Source organism: Vulpes vulpes, chromosome 13 (assembly GCF_048418805.1).
Source record: "Vulpes vulpes isolate BD-2025 chromosome 13, VulVul3, whole genome shotgun sequence".
In the NCBI taxonomy this organism is placed as follows: domain Eukaryota; kingdom Metazoa; phylum Chordata; class Mammalia; order Carnivora; family Canidae; genus Vulpes; species Vulpes vulpes.
Genome location: NC_132792.1, coordinates 158,914,132 through 158,926,241, shown reverse-complemented (window position 1 = coordinate 158,926,241; position 12,110 = coordinate 158,914,132). Strand labels below are relative to the sequence as shown.

At 42.2% G+C, this 12,110-nt stretch overlaps 1 protein-coding gene across 4 annotated transcripts in view; it reads right to left on the bottom strand.

Annotated features, from left to right (window-relative positions):
- IPO9 (importin 9) overlaps positions 1 to 12,110 on the bottom strand; it is a 55,957-nt gene that overhangs the window by 1,954 nt on the left and 41,893 nt on the right. For all 4 annotated transcript variants that reach the window (XM_072733477.1, XM_072733478.1, XM_072733479.1 and 1 more), the window contains 7 exons: positions 6,094 to 6,320; positions 3,898 to 4,046; positions 3,256 to 3,384; positions 2,253 to 2,528; positions 1,823 to 1,989; positions 1,093 to 1,226; positions 316 to 438 (listed from right to left, as the gene is read on the bottom strand). In XM_072733477.1, the coding sequence (XP_072589578.1) occupies positions 316 to 438; positions 1,093 to 1,226; positions 1,823 to 1,989; positions 2,253 to 2,528; positions 3,256 to 3,384; positions 3,898 to 4,046; positions 6,094 to 6,320 (1,205 nt within the window). The remainder of the gene's footprint in view (positions 1 to 315; positions 439 to 1,092; positions 1,227 to 1,822; positions 1,990 to 2,252; positions 2,529 to 3,255; positions 3,385 to 3,897; positions 4,047 to 6,093; positions 6,321 to 12,110) is intronic.

Below are 12,110 nucleotides of genomic sequence, written 5' to 3'. Positions count from 1 at the left end.
GTTTAAATGGAAGTTTAAATGGAAGAACCGAGGGTGTTCAGGTGGCTAGATAAAAGGTTGAGAAACTCCTAAGAAAAACCATACAGGAAGGGCTAACTAGCCTGCTTCCTGGCTGCCGCCCACCCCAGCCTCTGAAGAGATTTCACAAGGCAGACCTGAAGAGGTCTTCACGTGCATAGCAGTGCTAGCCACATGACAGGCATGATACAAACATTTAAAAAAAACCCAGTAATTCAATAAACCAAATTGATGATTTGAACATTTGTAACTTGATCTGCCGGGCTAACAGTCTGCTGGGAGTAAGAGCCAGTGCACCTTGATTCCACTCTGCAGGAGTGGCCTGGCGCGCGGCGTTGGCCTCCATGACGTTGGAGAGCTCATTGATGATCAGCTTCAGGATCTTGACCAGCAAAGGAATGTTTGTCCAGCGCTCAGGGTCTGGAAAGGAAAGGAAAGGCTTCTAGAAGACTGTCACTGTGCTAACTTCTGGCACTGCTCACCGGACACAGTTTACCAGCCCTCAGGCTTTCCACCATCCCAGACTATATCCAGCTGCCACACAACAATTTAAAGTTAAATAACTCCATTCTGCTTGGTCTAAGAGTTCAGAAGTTAGGACAGATAAGAGAGTTCAGGAATTAAAGGAGATAGAAAATGGTTTTTGCTGGTAATAAAGCTTGGACACCAAGTAACTGTAGAGAGTGCAATACTCCAGTGCCCATGACTTGCAGTTTGAGAAACAGCAGAGGTGATTATAAACCTACGGCTGAATAGGGCAGCTTCGCACCTGCTGCCTAAAAATCACTAAAATCATAGGCCAAAAGCAATCGATAACAAAGACATGCTGAAATGGGTATCAGAGCCCCCGAATGAAGCTGGAAGCTGGGGTACCTAAGATTGTTTTTGCCAATTTCCAGCAAGAGGAAGGAGCCGTATTTTCTGATCCCTTGTTTACCTACAGTTTTGTTTCTTTTTATCAAACCCATCGCTAACAATTATTTTTAAAAAGAAAACTAGATTACAGTACATCCCTGCCTTCCACCCCACTTTAGCCCCTAGGGAGGGGACTGGAGGGGCAGCAGCATCACCCACTTTTGGCTGACTTAGAGCGGGTGCGGATGCCCTCATCCATGCTGTAGATCTCCTCTCCCTTCACGCGGATATCCTGTAGCCGTTTGTCATCTGCATTGATGCCATGCTGGAGCAGTTTACACAGTGCCACAGAGCTGGCAAGGAAGAGCCAAAAAGGGTCAATCAGCAACCCATCTAGAGTTCATTCCAAGGAGATAAGCAATTAAGTCCTAAGACTCTTGATTGGTGAAAATTCTGTTCACAACTAATTACAAGAGATAAGAGAGTTCAGCTGAAAATGAGATTTAGTGTTCACGAAGATGGCCTAATGAGAACTTTTGAACTTCTTAAACAAAGCTTGGGGGGCAAGGATCACAATGGCTGGCCACCTGGAAAGTGCAATGCGGTGATGAGAACCAGTGGGAGGCAAGTCTAAGATAGAAAGTTAGCAAGCCAGGGTTAGAAGGCTTGGGTTTATAAAAGAGAGTAAGCCACCAGCAGTGCTTGGCTTGAAGTCTAGCAGAGGAGGATCTCTAGGCAGCAGAGAGGAAAAACAAGCACGGTCTACCTGTGACTATGTTTTGGAAATTCGAGATGGCAGCTACTCAAACACACCGACTAACAATAAAGATACAGAGGGAAAGGGAATACAAGGGGCAGTTTGACATGTCGAGCAAAAATCAATGAAGCAAGTCAGAGAAGGAAGAAATGCAAGGAGAGGCGGATGCCCACAACAGAAAGACGGCCCTACCTGACTTTGCCTTCATACTGTCCATAGAACAGATGCTGTCGGCTCGTCCATTCAGCCATTACAAACTCCAGGGCGGGTTTGCCAGTAGGTCCCGGGAGGCTGCACAGGAACTCCAAGAGGGGTTCCAGCTGAGTGTGCACCAGATGGGCAAACACCATGATCAGAGACTAGGAGGCAACAAGAAGGACATCTGCTTCAGGGAAACCAATGTCAGAGACTTGGAGATGAGAGGGAATGGGGCCAGCCAGGCAAGAACTAGAGGACACGGAGACTTCCCTGTCAGTATTTCTTGGGCCAGAACACACAAGTGTTACTTAACTGTTCTCTAAGGACAGTAGGACAGTAAAAACACCTCGGGACCTGTATACTGATTTCCATCTCTACCACCTGGAGGTTGGTTGGGAAAGCCCAACTCCCACTGTCCTCTTACCTGCATGACACTGAGCGTCTCTGCCTGCTGCATCTTACTGAGGATGGCACGAAGAATCTGGTCCAGATTTTCCCCCAGCTCCCGCCCTGCCTTGGAGATGAGGGTGGAGACAAGGCGACCCACAAAGGCCGCAGTGAACTCTGAGGTACGGGGGTCCAGGAGTTGGCTCACCACTTGCATCACGTACCACAGCCCATTGTGGCCCTGCTCGTCGTGCCACTGGGCCACCTGCTCCAGCGTCACTGACACGTAAGCTCGCAAGCATTCTCCACCATTCTGGGGAGACAAAGGTGGCAAACAAGATTAGCAACAGTGGGAACAGATGTCAGGAGGCCCTCAGTCTGTACGGGCAAATGTTATTCTTAGAGGCTTATGCCTCATAAGAGTGATGAGCCTACAGGGTTTGTGGTGGGTATATACTGTTGGAGTCAGGAGTTTACTGTTACAGATAGAGCCAAGCACTTCTCAATCCTTGCTTCACCTAATCAACTATCTCAAAAATGGTTATTTCTGATCACAAGGGATATTGGCCAAGTAAACGAAGTTTTAACCATAAAGATCTACCTCCAGTACTAGAAAAACATGTTTAAGATGCAAGCAGTGATTACAGATACCAAAGCTCTATATGGGAATAAACAAGACCTATATGAATCAGTGTCTGCCTAGAGATTTCCAAAGGCTTATCATCTTGCTGATAAGGCAAGGTCAGAAAAGACTTGCTTTAGAATTTCAAGTCTACAGGTCTGTAATCTCATCCACATTAGCAATGCCCAGATACAGATGGGAAGCATGCCTGGCATCCATCCCTTTTAAGATTACAACATATCCCAAAGCAGAGAATGCTTGGCTTCTGCAGTCTGGACCCTTCCTGGGTTCCTCAGTTAAATACAGATTTGAGAGACCTGGATCTCAAAAGCATGGGACTGTGTTCGCTCTCTCAGGCCACTGCAAGCCCATGGCTGGGGAGCTATCTTCCCTTTTCTAATCACCACGGCTCAGGTACCTGCATGGTGGCGTTGTCGTCTGTGTGAAGGGTGCACTGTGCCACAGCAGGGAAAGCCTGGCAGATGAGTAGCTGGGAAAGGGGAGGCTTTGTATTCCGGACTACTGTGGTCAGGATATCAATGGCCGTCTGAAGGAGAGAAGAGAAAAAGAAAGAATCAGAACCGCCTCATGGGTAGGGGTTGGGGGTGTCCAACAACCAAGATCCTTATTGAGTGGATACAACACAGCAGCCAAAAGAAAGCTTGTTAATCTTCAATAATAAAAGTTTCTGAAGGAAAGGAATAATTAGATAGTAGATAGTGCTCTCAGCCTCCTGATAGCTCACTGCTTGCTTAGATAGGAGGGTGGGCGGTAAATGGCAGTGGAGTGGACAGAGAGTCGGGTGACATACTCAGTGGCACCGTGTTAGCACTTGTTTAATTCACTGAGGGCAACTCGGGAACAAGAAGAACCATTTTCTTAAAGCCTCAAGAATCACCTACTGTCCTCTGGGCAAAGTAGCCCAGGAAAATCACCCTCTGAATCTCTAAGGCCACTGGCTTCCGGTCAGCGAGGTGGGATCCGCAGGGGACATTTGCAGAGCGTGTGCACGCTCTTTTTCTTACACCTACACCCACTCCAGTGTCCTGTAACCACTTACCGCACACAGTCCTGCAGGGATCTTGTCTGCCGGGGCCTGCATTATGCTCACTAGAGTGGGAATCAGCCTCATCTGCATCGGGCCCTGACAGGCTTCAATCTGGGACAGCTCCTTGAAGATATCCTGAGCCAGCGAGGCGACGACAGGATCTGAAGTAGAGAAGGCAACACAGAACCCCTCACCCAATGGTCTGCATGTGCTTCTGGCTTCATGAGGCCTATTGTTTGGCCCTAACCTAAGTTAACAACTTTTGCTTACACATCACATACCTGGGACCTAGTGAGGCCGTATGAATAACCTGAAAGAATAGGAGAGATGCTAAATCTCCAAGAGCCAGAGTATGTGTGGTTTCATTAAGCCAGAAACCGGTAACAGGGACTCCTAAAATGAAATTTGGCTCCTTTTCTGGGGCAAATCGTTTAATGATTTTATTGTGAAACCTGGATTATAAAATCAAAGGCTTAAGGAAAAAAATTTAACATTATAAAAGAACATTGTAAAAGAAGACATGAAAGTTTCCAAGACTGCCAAAACACTGACTGCCAGGTTCTCCCATGTTGGAGAGGAATCGTATACATCTCCCAGGGGGTAGTCATGACAGAAAAAAGAACGCCCAAAGCATTTCCAAGGCAAAAGGTAAAACCCTCAAAAAAGCAGAGCCCTAGGAAGAAATGAAACTTTAGCTTGACCTACTTTACTTTTTAAAGAACAACTCCTATATCTAGCAGGAAAAAATAGAAAGTGTGCAGTGTACTAAGATACATGTTAAAAGACTACTGTAGCACTGCTTTGAAAAAAAAATTGTGAACAACCTAGATGTGCATTAACAGAATGGGCAAATTATGACACAGCCATCTTATGGAGTATTGTCTGATGGTTCAAAAGAATGAGAGAGGGACGCCTGGGTGGCTCAGGGGTTGAGCATCTGGCTTTGGGTCAGGTCCTGATCCTGGGTCCGGAGGATTCCAGTCCCGCATCAGGCTCCCTGCAGGGAGCCTGCTTCTCCCTCTGCCTGTGTTTCTGCCTCTCTTTCTCTCTCTGTATCTCTCATGAATAAATAAAATCTTTAAAAAAAAAATTAAAAGAATGAGAGATCTCTAAGAGTGCAATGTGGAAATCTCTGCAGGACACATTTTAAGTGAAAGAGCAAATCAAATAAAATGTTTACTATGATATATTATGTAACTCCTATCTCTATATATCCTTTATTTTAACATTGGTGCTCCCTCTACAAAGACAAATATTTCCTCTGGTAATAAAGCAGTACACAAGTAAAGTGTGTGTTAATAATACACACTCCCCACTGGAAAGCTTAAAATGTAGGAGAGTATTCAAGGAAAGAAAACACCTGGAATTGTACCACCTAGAGGCATCTACCCTGAACATTTTTTTTTTTTTTAAGATTTTATTTATTTATTTATTCGTGAGCAATCCAAAGAGAGAGGCAGAGGGAGAAGCAGGCTCCCTGCAGGGACCCCGGGATCATGACCTGGGCTGAAGGTGGCGCTAAACCGCTGGGCCACCTGGGCTGCCCATCCTTTTGATACATTTTTTCTTTATACATATCCATAAATTTATCCTTGTCTAAAATCCAGAATTTGGGATTATATTCTATGCAGTTTGGTAAACCATCTATTCTCTTATTATAATGTGAGCACTTTCCCATGGCTTTAACTATTCCTTTGAAGTTTGATTTTTGGAGGCTGCATGGTATTCCACTTTATGAATATAATAAATGTACTTAATCTTTCTTTATTACTTCTAAAGTTTTGCTACTACAAAAGCCATGTGATAAACCCCACTGTTCATAACCCTCCACGTACGCCATCCAGGTCTATTTCTTTAGTACCTCACTTTCTATGTTATAGCCGCAGGTCTCTTCTTTTAGGAAGATTTTGATGTCGTCGCTCAATTTCCTACTTGATTGTTAAAGTTCTGAAGTGCACCTCTTGCCTGTTAACCCTTTACTCATCGTCTTTTTCCCCCAGTTCTGACTGCAGGTGAGAGTGACAGGAATAGGTACTCTACTTTTTCACGCTCCTGAATACCAGCATGGCCCTCCTCTTTGCTGAGTGAAAGCCATTCTTTGCTTATGATGCTTAAGACCGTCAGACCCAGGGGAAGGTTTCACGTAAACTCCCCAGCCACAACCTTCCCTCTGGGGCCCCTCGTCAACACGCAGTCCTGGTGGCATACCGTTACTGTACTTCAGGAAAATGGCGATGGTGAAGGGGCAAATCTTGCTCTCCATACTTGCTGTGAACTCTGGGTCTACTGTACAGACGATGCACAGGGTCTCCATCACCAGGTTGAGGACCTCTGAGCTGAACTGGGCCGCTAGGTGAATTAAGCCATCCAGGATGCTGGGGAGGAAGGGCTGAAGCACGTGGGTACTCTCCGAGACTTTCAGTTGGTCACAATAACTAGAGACAGAGAGAGAAGCATGAACTACTCACAGGTGGATGCCTCAAGTCCTAGTTTTTCCAGTTGGCGTCATAGGTTACAGCATTTATATGTGTAGCTTTATGAAGCTACTCACAGAGTTAGTTTTTACATCTTTCTGTGACGTGGTCTGTAAACATCAGCACCACCACCTCTATGCTTATTTCTGCTATTTCCTTTAAATTTTCACCTTTCTCCCACTCTCATATCATGATATTCACATTAAGATGTTAATTAAATGCTTTATAATTCTTCAGGTCACTGCTTTAATCATATCCTTCAGAATTTACTATATATTCCTTTAAAAAAAAAAAAAAAGGTTTGGGCAGCCCCGGTGGCGCAGCGGTTTGGTGCCGCCTGCAGCCTGGGGTGTGATCCCGGAGACCTGTGATCGAGTCCCACGTCAGGCTCCCTGCGTGGAGCCTGCTTCTCCCTCTGTCTGTGTCTCTGCCTCTTTCTCTCTGTGTCTATGAATAAATAAATAAATAAAATCTTAAAAAAAAAAAAAAAGGTTTTATGTATTTATTTGACAGAGAGAGGGGGAGGGAGCACAAGAAGGGGGAGCAGCAGGCAGAGGGAGAGGGAGCAGCAGGCTCCCTGCTGAGCAAGGAGCCCATACACCGGCATGAACCCTGGGATCAGGGCATGAACCCTGGGATCATGACATGAGCTGAAGGCAGATGCTTACCTGACTGAGCCCCCCAGATGCCCCAGACTTTCTGTTTCTTGGTGCGTAACATCTCCATCTTTAATTTGACCTTGCTCTAACTTTTCCTTAAGGGCTAATCTGTCACCTGGCCTTGGTCAGCTCTCAACTCTGGAGGCTAGGTTTTACATCCATCTCTCTAGCTCAATTATGCTCTCTCCACCTCCTCCTTTCTGCTTCTCCACTCTAAAGATTTATAGTTACTCTGCCCTCCCGATGGACTTGAGACTATCCAGTCTGGTGGATCATGGAGATCGCATCATCTGCTTAGGTCATACGGGATCTTGTATGCTAAGGAAGGTTAGACTTTATTTTGGAAGTCAGTGTTTCTTAAACTATTTTACAAGCTATTCCTAATACCTTCTTTGCCCTCCCCGAGAGTCTTCAAGCAAAACTGAAACTCCAGGAGGATGCTACAGATTTGTCCCACAGCTTCCCGGATCACCTAGCACAGGACAACTTTCTTCTGGGTACCTGTATCTCAGTTTGAGGAGCACAACTGGAGCTGTGAGAATTTCATCATAGGAGCAAAAATATCAGGTTTTTATTTTATTTTTAAGGATTTTATTTGATTCATGAGAGACACAGAGAGAGGCAGAGACACAGGCAGAGAGAGGAGAAGCAGGCTCCATGCAGGAGCCTGATGTGGGACTCGATCCCGGAACTCCAGGATCACGTCCTGAGCTGAAGGCAGATAGATGCTCAACCGCTGAGCCACCTGGACATCCCATCAGGTTTCTACTTTAGAAAGAACAGACAGCTAAAATACTACCGATTGCAGTAGTGGAGGCTGGAGGCAGAGACATCAATTAGGAAGCTATGGCAGCAATTCAGGCACAAGCAGTTGAGAATACAAGCTAGGCTAGTAGCAGTAGCAGAGAAGAGACGAAAGGCTGAGGAACCAAGATCTAAAAGGCAGAGATCTGGGATCTCCACTTTTACTGAAACAGGGGATACAAATTCTCAAGTATAAGATCTAAAGGTACTAGTTTCTTTCTTTTTTTGGTACCGATTTCCTCTACTGAAACAGAATATAGTAGGGCAGTCTTGGAGTCAACAGTAAGCTCAGTAGTGGATGTGTTTATTTTCAGATACTTAGAAGATATAGGCACCTTGGTATTGGTAAGTAGCAGATAGATCAATTTAGAGCTCTGGAGAAAGGCTGGCGTAACCATTATTTGAGAAATGTGACACAAGTAAAAGTATTTGTTGATCGGTATCTCATTTCAGAAATGATTTCAGGCAGTTTGCAATGATACAAAGTATGACATCGAAGAACACATTAAAACCAGGGCAAAAGAAAATCAAAGGCAGTGTGACGACCATTAAAAGGTTGCTAATGACATTAGAAAGAACAGTTTCAGTGATATGATAAGAACATAAGCCAGATTGTAACTGTCTGGGAAACGATCGACTGGAGAAACCTGGCTGTGAAGAAAGTAACTGAGATCCACAGATGTGGGTCAAGGGATCCAGCCTTTGATACGTTATATAAAATTTTATAAACATGTATGAGTGTCCATTTCTCTGATGTGCAAAGCTTTAGCTATCTTTCCAGAGATCTGCTTCACCTTTCAAGCAAATTACCGCCCATGTTGCTGGAGACTTAGACATTCTTAAGTTTTCCCCACATTTTTTTTCTGATTATAAAAGTAATATAAACTTATAAACTAATTTTTAACTTAATTTTTTTAGCCTTATTGAGGTATAATTACAGATAACCCTGTAAGATATTTAAAGTATACATTGTGGTGATCTGATTATATATATATATATAAAATACTGTGAAAGGCTCCCCCTACAATCTAGTTTGTTAACATATCCAAAATGTCATATATTTATTTTTGTGAGAAAATTTAGGTTCTATTCTCTTAGCAAATTTCAGTTATATATAATCAAGTGTTATCAATTATAATCATTTTATATTAGATCCTCCAATCTATAATAAATCCTCTGGAGGATTTATTGTTGTAAATAAAATCTTTAACCTTTCGTCTTACAGAGTGTACCCTTTAACCTCTCCCTATATCCCCACCCTCCAGCAACTTTTTTTTTTTTTTTTTTAAGATTTGAGAGACTGAGAGAGAGAAATGTGAGAGCAAACGTGCATGAGCAGAGGGGGAGGGACATGTAGAAACCATGCTAAACCTGGAGTCCGACATCGGGCTCAATCCCAAGACCCTAGGATCATGACTCAAGCTGAAATCAAGAGTCAGATACTCTGAACTGAGCCACCCAGGTGCCCCAATGTTCTCTTTTTTAATGAATTGATTTTTAATTTTAGGTTCTGGATGTAAGTGATACAATGCAGTATTTGTCTTTCTCTGTATGGTTTATTTCACTTAGCATTATGCCTTCAAGATCCATGCGGGTTGTTGCAAACAGCAGGATTTCCTTCTTTCTCACAGCTGAATTATATTCCATTGCATATGTGTACCACATCTCTATCCCTTCATCGGCTGACACCCACTTAGGTTCCCATATGTTGGTTATCATAAACAACAAGCAGTGAACATGGGAGTGCTCGCTCTTCTAGATCCTGTTTTCATGACCTTTGGATATTTCCCCAAAAGTGGGACTGTCAGATGAAATGGTAGTTCTATTTAAATTGTTTGAGGAGGCTCCATACTGTTTTACTTTCCCATCAATATACATTTACAGCACCAACAGTGCACAAGGGTTCCTTTTTCTCTGTCCTCATCAATACTTGTTATCTTGTCTCTTTTGGATAACAGCCATTCTAACATGTGTGAGGTGTTATCTCACTGTGGTTTTGATATGTATTTCCCTGATAATTAGAGATGTTGAACACCTTTTCATTTACCTGTTGGCCACATAGGTTTTCTTTGGAAAAGTGTATATTCAGTTCCTCTACCATTTTTTAACTGGATTGTTTTGCCATTGAGATTTTTTCATATATATATATATATATATTTAGAATATTAATCCCCTATCAGATAAATGATTTACAAATATTTTCTCCCATTCTGTAGGTTGCCTTTTCATTTTGTTGATGATTTCCTTTACTGTGCAAAAGCTTTTCAGCTTGATGTAGTCCCACTTACTTATTTTTGCTTTTGTTGCCTTTGTTCTTGGTGTCAAACTCAAAAGAATCACTGCCAAAAAACAGTACCAAGGATCTTAACTTCTATGTTTTTTCTAGGAGTTTCATGATTTTAGGTTTTGTGTTCAATTTTTTTTTTGATCTATTCTGATTTGATTTTGGTGTAAGATAGGAGTCCAGTTTCATTCTTTTGCATATGGCTGACCAGTTTTCCCAACACCATTCCTTCAAGAAACTATTCTCTTCCCATTGTATACTTTTGGCTCCTTTGTTATAAATTGACCATATATGTGTGCATTTATTCTTGGCTCTGCATTCTGTCCCACTGATCTATGTATCTGTTTTATGTCAACACCACACTGCTTTGATAACTATAGTTTTGTAATACAATTTGAAATCAGGGAGTGTGAAGCCTCCAGTTTTGTTCTTCTTTCCCAAGATTGCTCTGACCATTTAGGGTCTTTTGCGATTCCATACAAATTTTAAGACTGTTTTAGCTCTGTGAAAAATGCCACTATGAGTTTTAATAGGATCGTACCAAATCTGTAGGTTGTTTTCAGGAGTGTGAAAATTTTAATAATATCAATTCTTCTAATGCATGAACATAGAATTATCTTTCCACCTTATTTGTGTTTTCTTCAATGTCTCAGAAACAGACATTTCTTCAGTGTCTTCTAGTTTTCAGTATACAGTCCTTTTTTTTAAAGATTTTATTTACTGGAGAGAGAGAGAGAGAGAAAGAGAGAAAGAGAATGCGCGCGCATGCGTGAGAATGCACAAATGAGTGGGGGGAAGGGCTAGGGGAGAGGGATAAAAAGACTCCCGATGTGGGACTCAGTCCCAGGACCCTGAGATCATCATCCAAGACAAAGTCAGATGCTTAACTGACGAAGCCACTCAGGTGCCTCTTCAGTGTACACATCTTCTATCTACCTGGTTAAATTTATGCTTGTTATTGTTTTTGATGTAATCATAAGCAGCACTGTTTTAAAATTTTCTGAAAGTTCATTATTAGAAATGCAATTGATTTTTGTGTATTTTGTATCCTGTAAGTTTACTGAATTCATTTATTAGTTCTAACAGCTCCTTGATGGAGTTTTTAGGGTTTTCTATATATAATACCACATCAACTACAAACAGAGACAATTCTATGTCTTCCTTTCCAATTTGGATGCCTTTTTTTCCCCAACTGCTTTAGCTAAAACTTCCATTACCAGGTTAAATAGAAATGGTGAGAGTGGACATCCTTGTCTTACCCTTGGTCTTAAAGGAAAAACTTCCAGGGTTTCCCTGTTGTGTATGGGGTTAGCTGTAGGTTTGTCATAGTTGGTCTTTATTGTGTTAAGGTGTGTTCCTACTATACCCACTATGTTGAGAGTTTTTATCATGAATGGATACTGAATTTTGTCAAATGATTTTTTTCTAAATCTCCTGAGATAATCATGATTTTTATTTTTTATTCCATTCAGTGATAAATCACATTTATTGGTTTATATATGTTGAACCATCCTTGTTTCTCAGGGATAAATCCCACTTGATCATAATTGTGATCCTTTTAATGTACCATTGATTTTGGTTTCCTCATATTTTGTTGAGGATTTCTGCATCTATATTTATCAGGGATGTTGGCCTGTAGTTCTTTTTTCTTATGCTATCTTTGTCTGGTTTTGGAATCAGGGTAATCCTGGTTTCATAAAATGAGTTTGGAAGTGCTCCCTCCTCTTCAGTTTCTTTGGAAAAGTCTGAGCAAGGATTGGTATTAATTCTTTAAATGTTTGGTAGAGTTCACCTGTGAAATCATCTGGTCCTGGGCTTTTCTTTTATGGGAGGTTTTTGGTTACTGATCTAATATCCTTACTTGTTAATGGTCTTTCTTCATGATTCGAATAGCCTTGGTAAGCTGTATGTTTCTAGGAATTTCTCCATTTCTTCTAGGTTATCCAATTTGTTGGCATATAACTGTTTATAGTAGTCTCTTATGGTCCTTTGCATTTCTGTGGT